The following is a 23,273-nucleotide window of genomic DNA, read 5'->3' as shown; positions in this document are numbered from 1 at the left end:
TCCTGTCTGATAAAGCCAGTCCAGAGCTCAACACACCAACAATATCTGTGCGCTTATGTCCGAGCTGTAGGGCTGTCTATATTTCTGACCCATAGCTGTTGCTAGACTCTATTTAGGGTCTTTCACTTTAGCCCCCCATAAAATCTGTGGTTAAGCTGTGATCTCTCCTCACATTTGCTGAAAACAGTGTCTGCTGTAAACTATCACACAGCTTGCTGAAATACTTGATTCTGATTGGTCGCTAGCAGCATTCGGTGGTCAGATGTTATTGTACACTAAACTGTATATTGGACAGTTGTCCCTGTCAACAATGTGTATACCTACACATTACTATGCTTTCTTCTCACATAATAATGTCCATTTGTTTGCCGTAACAAGCAGGATAATGAGCAGTTATTTAGCCATGATAGCAAAAAATAAAAAATAAATAAAGTTACAAATAATAGTTACATAATAGTTACAATTATGTTCTTGGTATAAACAACACGACAATGTCAGCGCTGATAGCCTAGGGGCCAGTGTGCTTGAGGGGGTCCCGAGTTCGAATCCCAGCTTGAGGACCTTTCCCGATCCAACCCCGATCTTCTTAATAATGGCAAAAAAACATAGAAGATGTACAGTATACATAGAAAACCCCCCAAAAGACCCACAAACTTGGAATACTCTGCTTGGTTTTAAAAATGATTTTTTTTTTAAGTTCAGTTCGTATATGGATCACACTAGTCAGTGACGGACCACAGAGCTGATACAGACCTAAGATTCGCTTAAGTGTAAGTCATGCACAAAGTGATTTACTCACTGAAAACTAAAAATATAGACATGATGAGAAAATCAATACGCGATGTAAAGCCTGTGTAAGTAGTGAACCGAGTTAAAGGTATGTCTGTACATCTGTGATTCAGCTTTTCCTGTCTGGCTGACAGAAATTTAGCTTTGACTTTGAATGTCCTTGTTAAAGTCTGTGTAAATGAGCAGCATGTGTATGTGTGTGTGATTTGTTCTGCAGGCACTGTGTGTATGTGTGTTTAAATGTGTGCTGTGGGCATTGCTGAGGCACTGATCCATGCAAAACCACACTGGCACAACACTACCCTTTATGTCAACCCCAGGCCTATGGCTCTGGCTCTCTTTTGCTTTGATTATATTCAACATTACATTAATACATGAATATATGGTCAAAGTTTGCTCACCATCTAATTTGCAGATACTTGTTTACTAAGTAAAATTGCCCAGAGAGCCAGCTCCACTTTTTCTGCTGATTGAACATTTGATTACATATACTGTACATATATAAAAATATATATAACACCACTAATGGTTGTGACCCTGAGGTGTTAAAAAGGTTTTTTTGTATTCAAAACAACAAACCTGAGCAAATGTCCTCCTGTGCATCTAGTTAGTTTTGAATCCATGAGCAGACTGAAAGAACACAATGGCTATGGAAGATGAACTGTTGACATAATAGACTACTGACTTTATAAAGACAGGCGTCACTTCCTTTCTTCTCAACTTACAGGTTTGACTTACAGCACAGGAACTAAAACCTACGACAAACCAAAGAGTGTTTAAACGAGGTAAAAGTCATTAACAAATAAGAACTAATCAACCATGAGAAACCGACAACAACTAATACGAAAAGTAAGATTGCGTGGCGCCATCTAGTGGCTGACGCTAAATAATATCAAAAACAAATCTGAGAAACTCCACATTTTGAAGCAGAAGAGCTTATCTTGAACTTTTCTTTCTCTTTCCTCCTCATCTAAATCTATGACTGTAGTCTTTTCGCACACACAGGTTCATAGCAGTAAGTATCCACTTCTATAGCAATTAGAAGGATGAAAATACACCAAATACAGTGCATGATTGTTTTATTACATATTTAAAAAAACATATATATATATATATATATATATATATATATATATATTCTATATGTGATATACAGACTCTCATGTGGTAATTCATAAATGTAAAATGGTCAGACTTTTAAAAGACATACGTTATACACATTTTTTTATGGTTGTGAGAAACATACTTAAGTGCTATAAACAAACCTGTAACCAGTCTGTAAATGAAGGCCAAGACATCTTATGATGTGTGATCATATATATCTCCTCATTTGTAAGTCACTTAGAATAAAAGCATCTGTTGAATGAATACATGTAAATGTTCAAGCAATCTAAAAGTGTTTAGATTACTATTTAGAGCTTCAGGTGCGTTTAGAGAAATATTGCACAGTAATGTCAACCGTAACTAGTAACCAAAGAGCAGCACAGTCCTGATCCCAGAGATGAAAAAATCGATTAAATTGTTATAAATAAATATACAGTCAAAACATTTAGCACACACACCAACACACACACATCTTTCTTAGATGAAATAGAACTCTTACATGACAGAAACTACTAAGTAAACACTACAATTTAAAACTATATTTGAGCACAAACAGCTCTATTATATGGAGATTTCCAGCTGTTTTTTGACACTCACAAACAACCACGAAAACATCTACTTCCCCCAACATCCACGAACAACCATGATGACTAATCAGCATAATCAGGAAAGATAATTTCATATTTAAATAATGCTAAGTAGTTTGCGACTAACAGCAATCAATGGCCCCTTGCTGTACCACCAGCAAATAGAAAACTGAAACATTTTTACACTGTTTTGCCTGAGTTTAAATGGTCATTCGTCTAAGTCTAGGTCAGGGAAATGGGTGCTCATGTCCGCAAGAAAGTCGAACTCTTTCACCTGGAACTCAACATTCTTCCACTTCTTGGGAGTGGATTTGCCTTCAGGAGTCTTCAAGGAAAAGCTCTTTATTTTCAAGCAGGGGAGTATTACCACCCTCCTGAACTTAATCTCCATTCCCCATTCCTGAGAAAGAGAGAGACGGAGGAATGAAGAAAAGTCGATCAGTATTCTTAAGGACTTCTTCCTGTGTTTGGTGGGATACATTTACTGTATAATGCAACATGTGATCTAGGTGCGTAAACTAACACAATCGCTACCTTTCCACAGTTCCTGCAGCTGATAAGCCGCCCAGGCTCCCAATCTTCAAAGCTCTTCTCCAGAACGACCTGCACACCTGCTCTGTAATGCCTCCTATGAAATACACCAATACAGACATGTTTGGTTATGATCAGGGTAGGGATCATTTTCTTTCCCATAAGCTATCGAACAAACCCTTTTTCAAGAATATTTTGTTTTTGTAGATGCTTACATGTATTATATCTTGATTAAGACATGAAGTATGTGTAATAGAATGTTTTTGCCAAAAGTTTTTCTAAATTTGCACTAGAGTAATAAAATGTGGCTCTAAGAATTAACCATGAATCTCACTACTGTTCAAAATTTTGGGGACAGTAAGAAATTAAACGTTTAATACATTGTTCAGCAAGGATGCAAAAGTGCAAAAAGATGTTTCAAAGATAGAAACATTTTGTAACATTCTAAAAATCTTTACAATTTCAAATAAATGCTTTTCATTTGAACTTTCTATTCAACAATAAATCCTGAAACAGTACATTTATCACAGTTTCCACAAAAATATTCAGCAGCACAACTGTTTTCAACGTTGATAACAATCAGCATATCAGAATGATTTCTGGAGCATCATGTGACACTGAAGACTGCAGTAATGATGCTGACAATTCAGCTTTACTGCCATCACAGGAATAAATTACATTTAAATAAAATTTAAATAGCTGTTATTTTAAATTATAATATTTCACAATATTATTGCCTTTACTATATATTTTTCTAATAAATACAGTTTTGGTGAGCACAAGAGACTTTTTTCAAAATCATTAAAACAACTTTTGAATGATAGTGTAGTGTATTTCATTCATTTTTCAGAATGATTTAATGTCTATTTGGTCTGTGATACTGACTGTGATGTACTCGGGAATAACTCACTCAAACTCAGGGTTGATGTTGACATGGTGAGTATTTTCTATTGTCCTTAAATCTTCTCCACTGCAGACAGGCAAGAAGCAATCTCTGCATTGAAACTGAACCTGACCAGGACTATAGTGCTGCTTCCTCTCATTCTTTTTCCTCTCGGCCTCGATTCGAGTCATAACAGCGATTTGTTGCAGCTTAGATATCTGACAGGAATAAAGAGACAGAAGGTTTTTAGGAATTTGAAATCGGAATACTTCAAGCTTTTCTATTATTTGACGGGAATTGCAAACCTCGAGTCTGAACTCCCTGGGACTCATTTGCTGCACTTGGTCAATAGCTCTTGCAGTAAGATCTTCTAGATACTCATTGGTAAGTTCCCTGCGCATTTCACGCCCACCTTCTTCAGCCACCACTGAGTAGACGCTGTTCACAGCTCGAGCCCGCCCACTGGCCTGCTGCTGAGCGATCTCATTGGTCAACAGCCCGTAACGTACAACTAAGTTGCATTCTGGAATATCAAGTCCTTCCTCAGCTACACTTGTGGAGATGAGGAGGTTGAGGATTCCCGTTCGAAAGCGTGTTATGGTTTCCTTCTGTTCATTCTAAGAACAAACACAAAAAAGCAGACATAAATAGCAAGCAGAAAAATGTATACAGTAACTAAACTTCCTCCTGTAAATACTGTATATTGGATGTTTTTCTTCAAGTAAACATGACTAACAAATGCTTTTTAGGGAAACCATCTTAGCTGTTTTCTTGTGTTAAAGTACCTGGGTCATGTGATTTGCACCTGTACCCGCTCCAGTGAGAATGCCAGCTCTGATGTTGACCCTCTGCAGCTCAGGGTTGGAGTTCACCCAGTCTAACAGACAATGGGTGCCCCTGCGGGTCTTTGAGAAGAGGATAGCACGAGAGTTTTCATTATTAAACTCTTGCTGCAATGTGCATTGCAACTGTGTCAGTTTGGGGTTTTCATAGAGGGCATTTGATGCCAGCTGTTTAAGCTCCACACTGTTCTCTGAGCAGAAACAGAAGAGCAGAAGTTTTTGTCATCATCTGAGTGAATAGTTGAGATATTATCAGCCGAATGCTAATAACAAAGACAACATCATAGACCACAGATAAAGGGACAGTTATCTAAATATACAGTAACAAAACTGAGATTTCAAAAACAAAACAAAAAATGTAAATTAAATACATTTTTCGTATGACTTTAAAAGACTTTTACAACACAAATCAAGTGGACAACATTAATGAAGCTTTTTTGGACTGCTAATAAAATGTTGGCTATAACCAATACATTCTATTACAATTCTATACTATTTAGTCTAAATAAATTAAAAATGAAATATAAAAAACTAAAGTCAATGATTTTAAATCCGACATTAATGTAACATCACAAAAGGATAAAGTACAGCATAAAAATGTCATTCATTTTGAACTTAGATTAACAGTGTAATTAAATTATTATGTTTACTTTTAAATATTAACTTTAAGTAATTGTGTGAAATGATGGAAAGGGAATCTAAATTTCACAATATGATCAGGCACAAGTAAATATATTTATTAGTATATTACCAGATATATATTTAATACTGACTGATAAAATACAAAAAAAGTGTATCACTGGCCCATAACTGCTATGGTGCCAATATATTTTTGTCCTTTTTGAAACTTGACAACCCCTCAACTAATATCTTTGAAATAACAAAAATAGCATGCAAAAAACATCCCTTTGAGTTATTATTATTATTTGTATGTGTGTGTGTAAAAATAAGTAATATGAGTTTGTAACAACACCGCGATCAGTAAATGATGAGGGGTTAACTATCCCTTCACAGAGCATCACAATAGTCAACAGCACAATAAACAATCCACACCATCAAAAAGTCCCTGGAGAAAGATATCTGTTCCATCCAGCAATCTGGTTTTCCTCGAGTTGTAGAACTCGTCTAGACCCCGGAAGGCGTCCACCATGCGAACAGTGTCATTAATGAGAAGAGCGTCGTTGTATTGCCGCAGGTGCAAAGCACACTGAGCAATCAGTCTGTTCTCGTTCTTTACACCTGACAAACAAACACACCATCAAATCAAGTCATGTTTTTGCAGGAGATTGAGAATATACAACTTAGAAGTTGTAGTGACATTAACCTTCTTTTTCTAGTTCAACCACATCAGCTTCATATTCCTGGGTGCCCATCTCTCGCAGGCTGCGACTCACCGTTGAAGGCATAAACTCATGAATCATCCACATCATTGCCTTCAAGTGGTCACCAAATGGATCCTGTTGCACACAAACAAACAAACACACATATTGGTCTTGAATGTTAAAGCAGTTGTACAGTACAATCACATTATGACTCAGACACAAAGAAGAAAGTACCAGAGCTCTTTTTTCAACAATATCATATTGCTTTTTGGGTCTGGGAACGACTTTCTGCAGCACTGGAATAAAATTCTTGGTGGACACAATCACTGAATCCAGATTGGCACAGATCTGAGAATGGGAGAGGAAAAGAAATTCTTTCATTAGTTCACAGCACAAAATAAGTTTTCAATTGACTTGATGTTTGTATTTGCATTTTTGTCCATTATGGGTCAGGTATCTGGTACTAAAGGGATAGTTCACCGAAAAAAAAAAAAAGAGACGAAAAATCTGCCATTAATTACTCAACCTCATGCTCTTCCAAAACCGTAAGACCTTCGTACATCTTCAGAACACAAATTCAGATGTTTTTTAAGGAATCTTAGAGCTCTCTGACCCCCCATAGATGGCATTGCAACTAAGCTCAAGGCCCAGTAGTAGTAAGGACATCGATAAAAAATTGAATGTGATATCAGTGGTTCAACTGTAATTATATGAATCTAGGAGAATACTTTTTGTGCATGAAGAAAACAAAAATAATGACTTTGTTGAAAAACTTCTATGTCAGACTTCGATGCGTGTTCATGACAGTACCACGACGCATGCGTGTGCATTCCTCTGCTTGTAAACAAGGTGCAGCCCGTCCATGTTCTACGTCAGAACGCCGGCTCCTGCGTTGTGGTACTGCTGTGAATGAGTGCAGAAGACTGACACAGAAGAGAAGAAATTGTTGAATAAAGTCATTATTTTTGTTTTCTTCATGCACAAAAAAGTATTCTCGTAGCTTCATAACATTACGGGCAAACCACTGATGTCACATGGACTATTTTATCAATTTCCTTACTATCTTTCTGTGCCTTGACTGTGGTAGTACCCTTAATGTCTATGCAGGGTCAGAAAGATCTCGGATTTCATCAAAAATATATTCATTTGTGTTCAGAAGATGAACGAAGGTCTTACAGGTTTGGAACGGCATGAGGGTGAATAAATAATTACAGAATTTAAATTTTGGGGTGGACTGTCCCTTTAAATTTTTGTTGTGAATGTGGAAAAAATGACTTGAATTTCAGTTCTTGCATGATTTTTACATTTTGTTTAATGTTTTTTTTTTAAGTTTTAGTCCTAATGTGTACATTTAAACACACCTGCAGTACATGTTCAACAGCTTTATCCAGTTGCTTATTTCCTCCTGTACCAGGTGATGCTGTGAGACCCAAAATCTGAGGAAGATTCCCTTCTTTTCTCACTTTCTTTTCAACATAGCGGCCCATTATCTTGTTATAGACGCTCTCCTTTTGTGTATGGTGACATTCGTCTATTACCAGCAGGGTAAAGTCTGAAATGAGACAAATGAAGGGTACTGTTTAAACTTAATAGGTCATTATGTTTTCGACCCAAAACTTTTACAAAATCAGTTAAATCAAGTATTCAGTGCATGGAAGTGCTTAATCTTCAAAATATTTTCTACCTTAGAAAATCCTATTAAATAGTGAGCTGTTTTATTTTTAATCCTTTTAAGTAAGATTTTCATCCCAAAAATGGTTTTAAATCATGATTTGTGTCATTTTGTAACCATTTTTACCAGCATTTAACAGTTAACAAGTTGCATATTTAGCCTGAATTAGGCTGTCACTTAGTAGGTGCTACGTGGTTAGTAGATACGGATAAAATTATCATTTTGGGTTAATAATTAAAAATAGTGTATAATAGTTCAAATGAGATCATCAAAAGGTGTTTACATATTGGTTTGCATACCAACTCATTAGATTATTGTGGTTATAATTGTTAAATACAATCAAGAAGGTGCATGTATATGCAATAGCTTAGTCTCTTAGTCTTATAATAGTTCTCACAACAATAAAACATGGGAATTGTTCCTCTAATACTTAAAAAGGTTTACATGCACTGTGTGTAAAACTGTTGTAAGGCTGAAGGCATTATATATCATGGCGTGTTATACAGAATCAACTGTTACCAGTCAGCTCCACGTGTTTTTCTTCCTCCATGTTGATCAGGGCGTTCTCCAAAATCTGAGCTGTGCAGATGACCAGGTCTGAGGCCTTGACTAGACACCCAAACAAGTCTTTCTCATTACTGTCCCCACTGACGGCTGTTATCCTGTATGTACTCCCAAGAAAAGGCTTGAATTCTTTTGCAAAGTGCTGGTCTACTAGATGCACCTGAGAACAATGGACAATGGATATGAATACTTTGTGCAAATCTAAATACAACAAGAGTAATAGTAAAGTTAAAAAGGTTATGCACAGACTCAGAGAGCTAAAGCACTAATCTGGCTTTACCTTGTTGACAAGCACTGCTACTTTGGCATTGGCTGTGGTCTCCAGGTGTTTCTTAGTGATGTAAACCGCAGCACGGGTTTTTCCTCCACCGGTGGGCAGCCAGATGATGCTGTTCTCTCCTCTGAGTGCTGCCTGCACCACCTCCTCCTGGTACGGTCTAAGATCGCAGTCCATCTACACTCAAACAGACAGAAGAAGGTTGTACAATAAAGAAAGCTATGATCAGTATTCATGAAACACATCAGTTTTGTCACCACACATACTAAAATGGTTTGACTAAAATGATAATTTCCTAAATCTTCAGGCACTGATCATTACAGATTTCACAGTGTAGTGTGATAATGAATAAACTCATCCAGTGCCATTCAGAAGATAAAGAAAGAAACAGGTAGAATAAGAATTGTGCAAACCAGAGGGAATGATTTAGATCTTTTCTCAACTATCATAACTTTCTTATAAGCATTTAAGGGGAAATGTTAGTAGTTTCACCATTGATCTCTGTTAAAGGGCTACAGTAGTTCACGCATAAAAGACAATTTTGTCGTCATTTACTCACTCCCAAGTTGTTTCAAACCTGTGAGTTTCTGTCTGCTGTTGAATACAAAAGAAGATATTTTGAACAATGTTGGCAACCACACAGTTGCTGGTAGCCATTGACCTACAGAGTAAGGAAAATTACTATGGAAGTCAATGGCTGCTAGCAAATGTTTGGTTACCAACATTGTTCAAAACATTCTTCTTCTGTGTTCAACAGAACGAAGAAATTGATAAAGGACTGGAACAACATGAGGGTGAGTAAACAATGACAATCTTAAAATGAATAATCCATGCTAAAAATATCAACGCTACTATACTTACGGTTTGTATTGAATGACTATAAACTACAGTCAGTATGTTCACACACCTGTGCTGCTGTCACTGTAGTGGTGAGGTGTCTGTGTGTTACTTTGAGAAGCTGAACCTCAGATGTCTCTTTATTTGCCTGCTGAGCAGAAACCGAAACGAAACCAAAAACAGAGAAAGGGCCCGGCAAGAGGAGATGAATGACATACAACAAAATAGGGGCCAAATGCAATGACAGCAGGCATCCGTGGACTGTTAGAATAATAAAAAAAAAAGAAAAAAACTTTTTAAGGAGGTGTTTTTGTCAATTGTTATCAGAGCTTTGTTTTTCTTCGATTGATTTTCTTGCCCCATGGTACAGCATTGATGTGGACTGAAACAGATTTTGATCCATAAAAGTGGAGAGCTTTAACTGCAACGAGGGCAGAAGAAAGTAATAGAGAGACCTTGATGGGGCCCTATTTGGCAGTCGGTGATGTTGGGAAATCAAAACTGAATGAACTGTCTTGTCATCTTTCTGTTTATCATGCTCTGACCAAAACGAACACATTGTGGAAACAGAAAGCATTAAAAAAAGAAAGAAAATATTTACATTTAATCATTTAGCAGAAGCTTTTATCCAAAGCGACTTACAGAAGAGGACAACAGAAGCATTCAAAACTAAAGAGCAATAATATGCAGGTGCTGTGACAAGTCCCGGTTAGCCTAACCTAGTACTTGTAGCAAGGTTTTTTTTTTTTCATAATAGAATAAAGAATAAAAAATGAATAGGAAACACTAGTGTTACTAATAAATAAAAAGAAAAGTAGATATAATAGAAAAGAACAGAAAATGCTAGTGTTAGGGGACTTAAAAAAGAAAACATGCAGTTAGAAAAAGAATAGAAAGTGCAAGTGTTAGATGGCTTTTTAAACTAAATATAGTAGAATAACTTGATACACAAACGGTTACATTCACAGTGATTCTACTTAATTCATATGTTGATTAATAAAAAATTAAATTCAACATTTGAAGCGGATCATAACCTTTCATCAAAATTGACCTAAAACCAAAATGTGTCTTTCACAATTCATGCATAACATGCAAGTCTGTTATTAGTCAATGAAACTCACTTTTCTCTGAAAGCTTCACTTGAGGTCAGAAAGCATAGAAAATGCCACATTTAGTGAGATTGCAGAATTCTGACCTCAACAGGGCCATTGAAGAAGCTGGGTGATGCAGCAGGATAGCGAACGCCCCTAAGCATTAAAGTAAATCTACTACAGAATGGCTTCAGAGACATAAAATCCACCTTTTGGAGTGGCCCAGTCAAATCCAGACCTCAACCAAATAGATACTGTGGAATGAGCTCGGGAGAACCATTCACACCAGATGTCTTAAGAATATGGGTGAGCTGAAGCAGTTCTGTAAGTAAGAATGGTCCAAACTAAAAAAATAAATAAAAAGAAACATTTATTAAAAAAAAAAAATTATAGTACATAGAACTGTAGCAATTTACATGCATCTTCCAAATGTAACCATGTCCCACCGCTTTCTAGCACTCATCAGTCCTCTTCATGAGGGTCATCAGTTTCCCACAGTAAAACCAAAAATAAAGAACCCTGATAATACATCAACATTGCAGCAGTTCATCAAAGTCATGATTCAAGTAAATGCCCATTACAAGAGACTGAGAAATAAACCAGCTGTCCTGTTACATGTGTGAACGGTAAACTAGCAAAGAACATGCCCAAAGAACATTCTGAGAAAACACAGACATATTTGGAAATACACGTTTGTGCGGTTTTCCATTATGAGTACTTTAGGTAGTAGCAGACAAAAGTGTTTTGCAGTTACGACTGAAATGGAAATAGTTGTTCTTGGTCCCAAATGGGTGTAAAAAAACAGCCTGCAAAAATGGTGAATGGTTACGCCCGGGTTGATGACACACTGAAAGCTTTTGAAGTAGACAAATATTGGTTTGCAAAAAGAGATAAGCGCGTCACAATGAACCTGACAAAGCCAAGTGGACAGCAGTCATTTCCCAGGAGAACAAAAACACTGACCATTCATCAAGGAATGAGCCATCTTTTCTTCAATAAAAACCACTTACGAAACTCAAAACAAAAACAGAAAAGAAAAAAAAAACATTCCCTTATATTTTCAGATTCATACGTCCTGTATATGATTAACCGGCTGTATCTGACAGCTTTTCACAGAGAATGGTGGCACCGCAGTGACATCCTCACTAGAGGCCAAACGATGTCTGTCTTTGGCTGCAGCATCTCGGGTCAGCAAATGTCACAGGATAAGACTTTGTTACACAACCAAATGTTTGTGTATTGTATGTAGAGCAACAGCTTGCGCTGTTCAGGAGTCAATTGTTTAATGGCGCATGGGACAGAAAAACAGAATTGCTAATAGTGACTTCTGCCTAAGCTAACTTCCACATCGAACACACTTTCAGTTTTCATTTTCCCTTAATGCACTGTCACAGCAGAGTCATACACACCAATATAACCTTGAGTTTCAGAACTATACTGTATAAACAAGAAAAAAGTAACAAAAAAGCAGCAACTTTTGACAAGTTTGCATGTCACTCATCCAAATTAAACGTGTATGTGATCACACTCTATAGTAACTAGCTGGTCCCTTGTCCTAGGCTAGATGCCTTTTACTTGTCAATGAGCCCGGGCCTCTTTCAGTTTGAAGTAGAAAAACTTCTCCAGTGTGTTGGCACACTTGCAGTACTCGCTGTCTGGAGGGTTGTACTCTCTGCAGTTGGTGATTACTCTATGCAGGTCGGCGATAAACAGCTTTTTTGTCACATAATACCGGTTCTTCAGACGCTCCGTCATCGATTTAAAGTCTGAGTAGGAGGAGAGGTTTGTTCAGTTGGATGCAATCTGCTATTGTACAAACTGTATAGACTTTTACTGATAAATATGGCAGTCTAGCTCACTCGACTAGTTCAACAGCGGCTCTTCAAAATAAATGAATAAATCTCATTACTGTATATGCAGATAATATTAGTACCCACCAATGGGGAAGCGGATGACCTCATAATAGTCTGGAGCTTCGGATTTCTTCACTGGCTCCATGAAAGGCCAGGCGTCTGGATGCGTCTGTTCACACACAGATGAGATGGTGAGAATATTACACAGTTCATGTGCTAAACTGGATGTGTGCTTGACAACATGCCTCTTACTTTAATCTGTGCGAGTAGATTCTTTAGCATGTTGTAGAGCAGATCTGGATCTTTCAGCTCTTTGCTGCAGAGATAAAATAAGAGAGGATACACAAATGACGTGCATGAAACCCTAAAAGCAAGTAAAATAGCTGCTAACCTAGTTAGGGATTGCAACATAATCCAGCTGTTTTGCTAAGACTGGCTCATTTTATATAATCACACACAAAGTGACAAAAAAGTATATATGTATAAACAAATAACAGTTTTCTATTGTGATTTATTTATAGTTATTCCTGTGATGGCAAAGCTGAATTACTTCAGTCAGTGTCAGAGATCATTTTAATACGCTGATCTGCTGCTCGAGAAACATTTTATATTACTATCGATGTTAGTATTTTTGATGATACAGAATAAATTTCTTCAGAATGATTTGATGAATAAAAAGTTCAGAAGAAGAGCATTTATTTGAAATAGTAAAGACATTAATAATATTACAAACGATTTCTGTAAATTTAATGCATTCTTGCTGAATAAAAGCATTAATGTCTATAAAAATCTTTCTGAGCCCAGTCTTTTAAAGTGTTCATCACAAGTGCTATAACTGTAAAATCAGAAGATGATCTAATACAGACAGACAGATGGTCTGAGATTTCAGAATAAATATGCATAAATTCTTCTCTGACCTCTTCTCCTTGGCACTAGGTTTCCAACCAGTCTCTCCTCAAGGAAAAAGGAAGGGAGAGAGTGCATGAGAATGAAAGAATTTTGTATGTGCATCATAGCTGCTATTAAGAAACGAGCGCACACTTACTGATGCCTGGTAAACTCTCCACAGGAATCTGCCGCACTCCCTCTTTAAAGCAGGTGAGACCTGGGTACACTTTCCTGATCTGATTCTGTTTCCTCTCAATCAGTTTCTTGATGATCTACAGCAGACGACAACAAACCCACAGTCATTTTAACATTAGCCTGGCTGTCTTGCCATTCTCACAGACAAACTGACTTAATGTGTTAATGTGTTCAGCCAATTTGGGATATTTTGAGATATATAAAAATAGTAAAACAAACAAACAAAAAAAAAACTCCTAAAACCATATACACCAATGTAATACCACTGGATGAACCAGTACAATGTATTCCTCTCTAGCAGCAGGGTAAATCTGTGCACTCTCACCTCTTTCTGCCTCTTTATAATGTGTGAGAGTTCAGTGTAGGGTATTCTGGGATTGAGCTCGCACTCCATCAGCGTGGCTCCCTCATAGTCTTTGATGTAGCCAAGGTATCGGCTCTTCGGCACTTTGATTTCTTTGGAGAAGCCCTAACGACAGGACGAGGGTTCAACAGGTGAAGCTGCACAGTGGAAAAATAGAAACTGAAAAAACGTCTGTACACAAGTGGCTGGAGCTGTACCTGTTTCTTGAAGTAGCCGATGGCGTATTCGTCAGCATAGGTGAGGAAGTACAGAATGCTGTGCTTGATATGGTACTCCTTAAGATGATTCATCAGGTGTGTGCCGTAGCCCTAAACATGCACATATATACACACACACAAAATTATTTTTTCCACTCATACATGCCATGCAGTTTTGGGGAGAAAGTTGTTCCATGTAACAGAATTATGTAATTTAATTACAAAATAAACACAACTGTAATCTGTTATAATTACTGAGAACATGTGTGAACAGGACCTTTTCAGAAATCCCGGTAAATATGTTTTGGCAATCATATCATTCTTATGGAGATGACATGATTACTCTGAGCTGTTTACAAAGCTCCGCTGCTTTATAATTAGCTTTTCTATGTAAATACGTGCTAGATGGATATATTTGACCATTTCGCCTCACTGCTTTTTGTCGCGCTTCTCCATTCATCAGGGCTGCGACTCTGCAATTGAATACTATTATGCGTGTCTCGTGTTTATAAAAGCAAAACATTCTGACAGGCTAGTAATGTTAGTTTGGTTGTGAGTTAAAGTTGCACCTCTCATACCATTGGTAGGCGAATGCATGGACTCAAAAGTGATATCAATCAACAATATATATATAAATATAGCCACTGATGCCATGCCACATAACAAAAGGTTTATTTAGATGCATATTAATATAACAATTTCTGTGATTAATGTGGGCTGGATTTTTAACATAACTACAGAAAGAATGACTTTGTTTTTTGCTTCCAGATGCTGTTTTTATTAGTCAATGTAAAATGAAATGAGCAAACTTACTGCAATGCATTCTGAGACTGCCTCATTTATAAATCACAATTCACTACGAAATTGATTAAGTTATAAAAACTGAATGCCCTTCAATAAAAACAAGACTACCCCCTTGGAGGTTTGCTAAGGCCCCTTGGTTGAGAATAGTGGTCGACCGATATTGGTTTTTTGGACAGCCGATGCGGATATCTTTGAAAGGAAGGGGACCAATAGCCGATATAATTTTTTACAAATTTTAAATAAAGTCAGGGTAACACTCATACAGAGAACATGCGATCATGCTGGATACACATACACACTCCACAAGATCTCACAGCTGGATTCAACGAAGTTTGCAAGTTTTGTGAAATTAAATATTCATTAGTCATACAAAGATTTGTTTAAATTATATAAATGCTTATTTGCTTAATGGAGATGACGGCAAACAATAATTTATTATAATGTTTGCATTTCTATTACTAATAATATAAAAGCAATCGTTATAATACTTTTTGTATACATTTTAATTCCTTTGTTTTCCCGTTCTATCTGATTATTAGAGCGACTTCTATTCGTATTAGACAGAAATGTTAACAACAACAGCCAACAAGAGGTAGAATGTGAGCACTGTATGCTCAGGCGCTGCCGCTCTCAGCCCCATCAAAATAAAAAACACATCGGCCAAGCAGTAAAAACTTAGCCGATACCGATATTTGAAATTTTCTAAATATCGGCCGATATATCGGTTGACCACTTGTTTATAACCACTGTCTTTTAGAGTCATTTAGCTTCCATCAAGTGTGCCTACATACCTTGACCTGCTCGTTTGAGGTGACCGCACAGAAGACGATCTCTGTGAATCCCTGAGTGGGGAACATCCTGAAGCAGATCCCTCCAATCACACGACCATCTTTAATCAGAGCCAACGTCTTGTGCTTCCTTAGGTCACACAGAGGACTCAGAGTCAAAAGAGGCAGAGGGGAGGCTAACGAGACATAATCCCTGACAGCTAAAGTTTGAGGAAAGTAGCAGGAGCTCTGGAAAAAGGAAGAGGTTTCTGTGGACTTACGGGTCAAACACAAGACGTGTGATGTACTCTTTGGGCATGCGGGGAAGTTGATGGGAGAAAACATTTTGCAGGCCCACGAGCCACATTAGAATCTTCTTATTGGACTTCTGAGAGAGAGAGTTACCAATGACATGGAACTCAATGATGCCTCTCCTCTCCTCCAGACGAGCCGTCTCGTCACGAGCTGCGTTTGCTGACAGCAGGCTAGTCTGGGAACCCAGCAAACAAATCACCATTCATGAAACCAGAAGATTATTTTTTGACCCTTTAAGTGTATAATCCCAAAACACAGGATGTTCTAATAAGAACCTCGTGCTATATTTAAGGAATGGTTAAATAAAAATTTCATGAAAATTTCCTCAAGCCATCCAAGATGTAGATGAGTTTGTTTCTTTATCAGAAAAGATTTGGAGAAATGTATCATTATATCACTAGCTCACCAAAGGATCGTCTGCAGTGAGCGGATGCCGTCAGAATGAAGGATCCATTGGGGAGCAAGTGATGAAGAAACCACCTCTTCTTCATTTTAAATAACTGTTCATAAAATTTTTGGGTGAACTATACTTTTATCATTTTATTCATAAGGGCGTGATGAACTCTGACCTCTGGCCCCAGCATGGCAGCAGGGTCTGTAATGGTCTTCATGACTTCATTGACCAGTTCCATGGGGATGTCACCCATAACTCGGATCCGCTTGGCATCCTCCAGAGTCAGTGCCTCAGGAAGCTTTCGCTTCTCTCCTGAGACAGTTTATCACAATGATTGCCATGATTTTACACATCATTCACAAATCTGCTGCATATATAATTGTGTACTCAAATGAAATGCCAATGTACAGAGTTCACAGTGCAAAATAAATGCAACTGGATCTTCTTACTAGTTACTGGTTCAGAGCAAGCCATGTCCAAACCTGTAACACCCAGAGCAGGGCCACTGCTGCCTTTACTAAGAGGAGAGCCAGACACCGAGACTGGACTCAGCACTAGAACAGAACAGAACGAAAAAGTCCAAAAATAATGCTAGGTCTCTATGCTGGTGATCACACAGGAAGATTAATTATTGTGTTCTGTTAGCACTATTTTTTAAAGTATGCTGAATATGTGCCATGAAAAAATTTTTAAGCCATTTTTTGTTACAACATCTTAATTTGAGTAAGTTGATTTGACATTATAAAATTGCTCTAAATGCTTATCCCTAATAAGCACTTCAACAGTCAACACACACCTGTTTGATGCCCTAGCTGTGTCCCCTCTGAGGCTGGCATGGTGAAGTCTGCTTCCCAAATGGGGGAGTTCTCTCCATAGATTTCTTCTTCCAACATGGAAAGAAACCTAGTACAAACACACACACAAAAATATACTTAATTGCACTATGAGAGAGTGATGGTGCTGGAGTGTGTACTGATAAGAAGGTATTGTGTCTTACTTGGGGAAGTGTGTGAGGATCAGAGTGCGTTTCTCTGGCGGGAGTTTGTCTTTCTCCACTCTGAACTTCTCCAGTAACTGTCTGCGGGTGACAGTGAAGATAGACTTCAGCAGACTGCGGCCGAACACCTGACAGGTCTCGTACCGGGGCAAGCTGTCATTACTCTGAGGAACGTGACAGTAACACAGCCACCTGAAACATACACACCAAAAACAAAGAAAACTGTTATTGTATTGGTTCATACACATCAAATGTACACTAATAAATCTATATAAATTATAAGTAGACCCAGATTGGACCCCCCCCCCCCAATGAGTATAATGCAAGAATTATGAGTATAATGCAAGAATTATGCATTCTGTATAATCAAAATTACAACAAAAAAAACAGTAATATTGTAGGTTATTATTACAATTTAACATAATTGTTAAATTGTTAATTTTTTTTTTTTTTTTTTTATTCCGATGATGGCAAAGCTGAATTTTCAGCAGCCATTACGCAATGCATTATATCTTTAGCAATAAGATGTTTGTGGAAAGAAATTATTCTAAGAATTTGACTGCTTTGTGTTATTAAAATAAAAAAAAAACTAAAATTGTTAATTTTATTGCAAAATTCACCATAAATATATTTTTTACAAATGATGTAGCATTTCAAGAGTGAAATGTTTTTTCTGACAACTAGTTACAGTGCAACTTATAGCACTTGTTACGGAATCAATTTGCAAAAAATCCACAAACATACACTCATTTACAATATAATACACACACCTAGTATAATCGACTTTGTAGGCGGCCGCATCCTCTTTCTGGGCCCTCTGACGAAACTGTGATGGGGTCTCCAGCTTCCAGTAGTTCAGACAGAGCAGAAACATCTTACTCAGCTCATACATGGTCTGCCTCTCCTTAGAAGCCAAATGACTGAACTTATACTGGACAAAATTCAGCACCCCCTAAAGCAGAGAGAGATCTTGAGTACAAATCAACACACCACAATAATAACCTGCATTAAAAGACAAATGTCCCACCCTTCTTCTCACCCATTTTGCATGAATTGTGACTGGCAGAAAGCTTTTTGCCACCTTTCTTATACACAACACACACAGACACACACACAGACACATACTTGTTCTATGTTGGGTTTTTCAAAGGGAGGGCTACCGAGAGAGCCTTCCACCACTGGCTTCCCCATCTGCAGAATGCACTTCCTCAGCAACTAAGCAAAGAGACAAACAGTCACCAAAACAACATTTTAAATATTTATCTGAAAGATAAACAAAAAACATCTCAGATAATTTTTTTTAAACATGATAGTAACTCATCTTGGGTGTGTCTGCACTTAAAATATAAAGGAAGCAGATCTCATCTGGCTGTTTACCTTGAACAGATAAAAGTAGACTTGCTTGGTGTCTGTGTCTTCTTCTTTGTGGACAGACATGAAGAGATTCTCCACGTCGACCACCATCCCCAACAAGCGGTTAATCTCCTCCTCAGACACGTTCTCCAGATGAGACACATGTTCCGCTATAGATAAACACACAAGACAAAGTGAACAACAATGAAAAAAGCTTCATATGATGTGAACTGCAAAGTTAACATATACAAGCCTGTATCTACAAAGGTTATCTTTATGCTGCTTAACTCTGGTTTGCATAACACAATGTAAAAATGGTCCATTTAGGGTGATACTTGCTACACTTGCTTTCAATGACCTTTTTATTATTATGTTTGTGCATTTGCTTATCTGTCAATTAGACCATGTCCGCAGTTCACACTTTGCTGTGTTTAACCCTGCAACCTTTCAGGTATCTGTCTATATAAGGCATACAAAAGAGTGCAATAGGTGGCCTTATATTAGGTGGCCTTAACTACTATGTACTTACATTAAAAATAAGTACTTATTGTGTTCATAATGTACTGCAAAACACTTTTGCTGCTATTGAGGTGGTATATGTGTATCCCACCTCAGGGAGGGGACAGGTTTGATGGTATGGGTTGGGTCAGCAGTGTAATTATTAATCTAATTACAAAAATTAATTACAGATGTAATTACATACATGTATTTAAAAAAATATAAGTAAAAACATGGATTGACAATAAGTGCATTGTACTAAATGATTAATTTAAATGTAAGTACATAGTAGTTAAGGCCACCTAATATAAAGTGGGACCAAAATTTTCTCCACAGTAAAACTGATTTGAACCATAATTTATAAACCTTTAAAAACAAACATATTATATAACATATGGTTTTTCAATGGTGTGCCGTTTTGAAAAATCTTGACAAACTACATTACCTATGATTCTTTTTTACCTTTGTTCTCAAACTACTTAAATATTTGTATGCATAATTTGCAATAAATGCAAAATATGTTCTTTATATAAAATCGAAAAATCAATAGTTTTACATTTACCTGTTGTTTTGGATTTGATTGTCTTTCAAAATGCTTGAGAGATTGTAGCTCTTTGCTTCATTAAACCCATTAACTACATATTCTTGTCTTTTCATCTGATTTTCAAATAATAGTAACGTTTGAGTTCACCTCATAGTTTGGTTCGTGGTTTATAACTCTGAAACAAAGGCTTTTCAAAAACCCCTAGTTAAATACTTCCAGAGGCAAGGTAACTGAAAAAGTGGCTGGGCACAAAACACGCCGGAGCAGCCTGTTTGGATGATAGCAAGCAGAGCCATGGATCTGATATAGTGTAACATACATATAACACCAACATAAAGATATTAATTTTACCCAGAGAGTGTCCACAGCTCCGACAGGCCTCCGTCAGACTGGCTGCCTGCTGCTGGAGCTCCATACGAGCGGCTGTTGGTGGATTGGGGTTTTTCCATCCATTACATTTGCAAGCATCATTAGCCTGTGAGAAGAGAACACAGCTGTGATTTAAAGAGGACACCAAACATCAGGTTCATTTACAGTACATGTGCCAAAACACTGATTTATAATGATGCAGTGATGATAACATGACATAATACACTCACCTAAAGGATTATTAGGAACACCTGTTCAATTTCTCATTTATGCAATTATCTTATCAACCAATCACATGGTAGTTGATTCAATGCATTTAGATGTGGTCCTGGTCAAGACAATCTCCTGAACTCCAAACTGAATGTCAGAATGGGAAATTTTGAGCGTGGCATGGTTGTTGGTGCCAGACGGGCCGGTCTGAGTATTTCACAATCTGCTCAGTTACTGGGATTTTCACACACAACCATTTCTAGGGTTTACAAAGAATGGTGTGAAAAGGGAAAAACATCCAGTTTGCGGCAGTCCTGTGGGTGAAAATGCCTTGTTGATGCTAGAGGTCAGAGGAGAATGGGCCGACTGATTCAAGCTGATAGAAGAGCAACTTTGACTGAAATAACCACTCGTTACAACTGAGGTATGCAGCAAAGCATTTGTGAAGCCACAACACGCACAACCTTGAGGCGGATGGGCTACAACAGCAGGAGACCCCACCGGGTACCACTCATCTCCACTACAAATAGGAAAAAGAGGCTACAATTTGCACAAGCTCACCAAAATTGCACAGTTGAAGAACGGAAAAATGTTGCCTGGTCTGATGAGTCTCGATTTCTGTTGAGATATTCAGATGGTAGAGTCAGAATTTGGCATAAACAGAATGAGAACATGGATCCCTCATGCCTTGTTACCACTGTGCAGGCTGCTGGTGGTGGTGTAATGGTTTGGGGGATGTTTTCTTGGCACACTTTAGGCCCCTTAGTGCCAATTGGGCATGGTTTAAATGCCACGGCCTACCTGAGCATTGTTTCTGACCATGTCCATCCCTTTATGACCACCATGTACCCATCCTCTGATGGCTACTTCCAGCAGGATAATGCACCATGTCACAAAGCTCGAATCATTTCGAAATGGTTTCTTGAACATGACAATGAGTTCACTGTACTAAAATGGCCCCCACAGTCACCAGATCTCAACCCAACAGAGCATCTTTGGGATGTGGTGGAACGAGAGCTTCGTGCCCTGGATGTGCATCCCACAAATCTCCATCAACTGCAAGATGCTGTCCTATCAATATGGGCCAACATTTCTAAAGAATGCTTTCAGCACTTTGTTGAATCAATGCCACGTAGAATTAAGGCAGTTCTGAAGGCGAAAGGGGGTCAAACACAGTATTAGTATGGTGGTCCTAATAATCCTTTAGGTGAGTGTATATTAAAGGGTTAGTTCACCCAAGAGAGCTTTTAGTCCGAGAGCTTTTAGTCCCTCCATTGAAGCTGTGTGTACGGTCTACTGTCCATGTCCAGAAAGGTAAGAAAAACATCATCAAACTAGTCCATGTGACATCAGAGGGTCAGTTAGAACTTTTTGAAGCATCGAAAATACATTTTGGTCCAAAAATAGCGAAAACTATGACTTTATTCAGCATTGTGTTCTCTTCCGGGTCTGTTGTGAGCGTGTTCACTGCAGTGTATGATATCCGGTTCGCGAACGAATCACTCGATGTAACAGGATCTTCTTGAACCAGTTCACCAGATCAAACTGAATCGTTTGAAATGTTTCACGTCTCTAATACACATTAATCCACAAATGACTTCAGCTTTTAACTTTTTTAATGTGGCTGACACTCCCTCTGAGTTCAAACAAACCAATATCCCAGAGTAATTCATGTACTCAAACAGTACACTGACTGAACTGCTGTGAAGAGAGAACTGAAGATGAACACCGAGCCGAGTCAGATAAATAACGAACGATTGACTCGTTCTCGGGTCAAGAACCATTTCTGTCAGACGTGTCCAATTCGTGAACCGAGGAGCTGATGATACTGCGCATGTGTGATTCAGCGTGAAGCAAACCGACACATGAATTACTCTGGGATATTGGTTTGTTTGAACTCAGAGGGAGTGTCAGCCACATTAAAAAAGTTAACAGCTTAAGTCATTTGTAGATTAATGTGTATTAGAGACGTGAACCGTTTCAAACGATTCAGTTCGATTTGGTGAACTGGTTCAAGAAGATCCGGTTACATCGAGTGATTCGTTCGCGAACCGGATAGCATACACTGCAGTGAACACGCTCACAACAGACCCGGAAGAGAACACAATGCTGAATAAAATCGTAGTTTTGATATTTTTGGACAAAAATTTATTTTCGATGCTTCAAAAAATTCTAACTGACCCTCTGATGTCACATAGACTACTCTGATGAATGGAGATCTCACTGTTTGGAGTAATGACATAATTTAGATTGTTGGGTGAACTAACCCTTTTAAGATACATTGAAAATGACTAGTGTATGGTGCATGTTTTAAAAATATACTGTACATAATAAACACATTTTACTTAACCACCATAGAACAATTTCACACTATATAAATCTGTTAAACTACCCATTTTGACAGCATTTTTGCAATAAAAAAATCTGCATAGGAAAGGAATTCACTAGAAATGTAAATAATTTAGTATTTTTAGTCCATAGAGATTTTCATATTCTTATGTTTTCATCTTTAGGCTTTTATTACTTCATGCAGATGGGTCTGAATTTTACTTGTAGCAGGAAACATGCGAGGTTTGCACTCTGATCCTGAAGCACTGACACATGACAGGCCCGGGCACTCGCTCTATTGTCACGAGCCGAGCTCTCGGTTACCTTGCAGGAGGAAAACACTCCGAGTTTCTCCAGCTTTTTAGCCCGCGGAAACGAGCGGACTTGGGCTTTCTTCTGGCTGGACCACTGCTGCTGACTCAGGCCTGGTCGGGCAGGGTCGCTGCTCGCGGCTCCGGGGTTTGGGGTGGATCCTGTCGGGCCGCTGGACTGTGCTTGCTGAAGCCGGGGCTGCGCGGAGCTCTGTGCCGCCGGATCCGCCATATCAGCAGCCTACTTCCCCTCCGAGGATCGCCGCTGCAGTAAAGTTTTGAGATGGTTTACGATGCGCGTTCTGACCACTGCACTGCGCCTGCGCACTACAGGAGGATGCTGGGAGATGTAGTATTACAGGCAGTACTACCAAATTAAACGTTACA

The 23,273-nt window shown here is 38.2% G+C and overlaps 2 protein-coding genes across 2 annotated transcripts; both read right to left on the bottom strand.

Annotated features, from left to right (window-relative positions):
- Window positions 1-2,111: 2,111 nt before the first annotated feature.
- On the bottom strand, window positions 2,112-9,798 carry LOC132143966 (ATP-dependent RNA helicase DHX58-like). The gene is made up of 12 exons (XM_059554638.1): window positions 9,479-9,798; window positions 8,575-8,748; window positions 8,250-8,454; window positions 7,420-7,610; window positions 6,293-6,406; window positions 6,061-6,193; window positions 5,790-5,975; window positions 4,680-4,927; window positions 4,200-4,511; window positions 3,922-4,112; window positions 3,015-3,108; window positions 2,112-2,880 (listed from the first exon to the last, which is right to left on the bottom strand). Exons 2-12 carry the CDS (start codon window positions 8,746-8,748, stop codon window positions 2,689-2,691), a joined length of 2,040 nt encoding a protein of 679 aa, XP_059410621.1. The 5' UTR covers window positions 9,479-9,798; the 3' UTR covers window positions 2,112-2,688.
- A 2,174-nt stretch (window positions 9,799-11,972) lies between these two features.
- On the bottom strand, window positions 11,973-23,233 carry LOC132143961 (histone acetyltransferase KAT2A-like). The gene is given in 19 exon segments (XM_059554628.1): window positions 11,973-12,088; window positions 12,090-12,265; window positions 12,437-12,521; window positions 12,605-12,668; window positions 13,270-13,306; window positions 13,398-13,512; window positions 13,761-13,904; window positions 13,997-14,107; window positions 15,592-15,718; window positions 15,849-16,057; window positions 16,452-16,588; window positions 16,726-16,830; window positions 17,073-17,179; window positions 17,274-17,465; window positions 18,044-18,225; window positions 18,399-18,488; window positions 18,651-18,796; window positions 20,020-20,143; window positions 22,900-23,233. Coding segments are annotated over 19 exon segments (2,388 nt in total). The 5' UTR covers window positions 23,119-23,233; the 3' UTR covers window positions 11,973-12,070.
- Window positions 23,234-23,273: the final 40 nt, after the last annotated feature.

The sequence above is a fragment of the Carassius carassius genome, chromosome 1 (genome assembly GCF_963082965.1).
Source record: "Carassius carassius chromosome 1, fCarCar2.1, whole genome shotgun sequence".
Taxonomy (NCBI): domain Eukaryota; kingdom Metazoa; phylum Chordata; class Actinopteri; order Cypriniformes; family Cyprinidae; genus Carassius; species Carassius carassius.
Note: the sequence above shows the minus strand (reverse complement) of the source record. Positions and strands in the feature narration are given on the sequence as shown.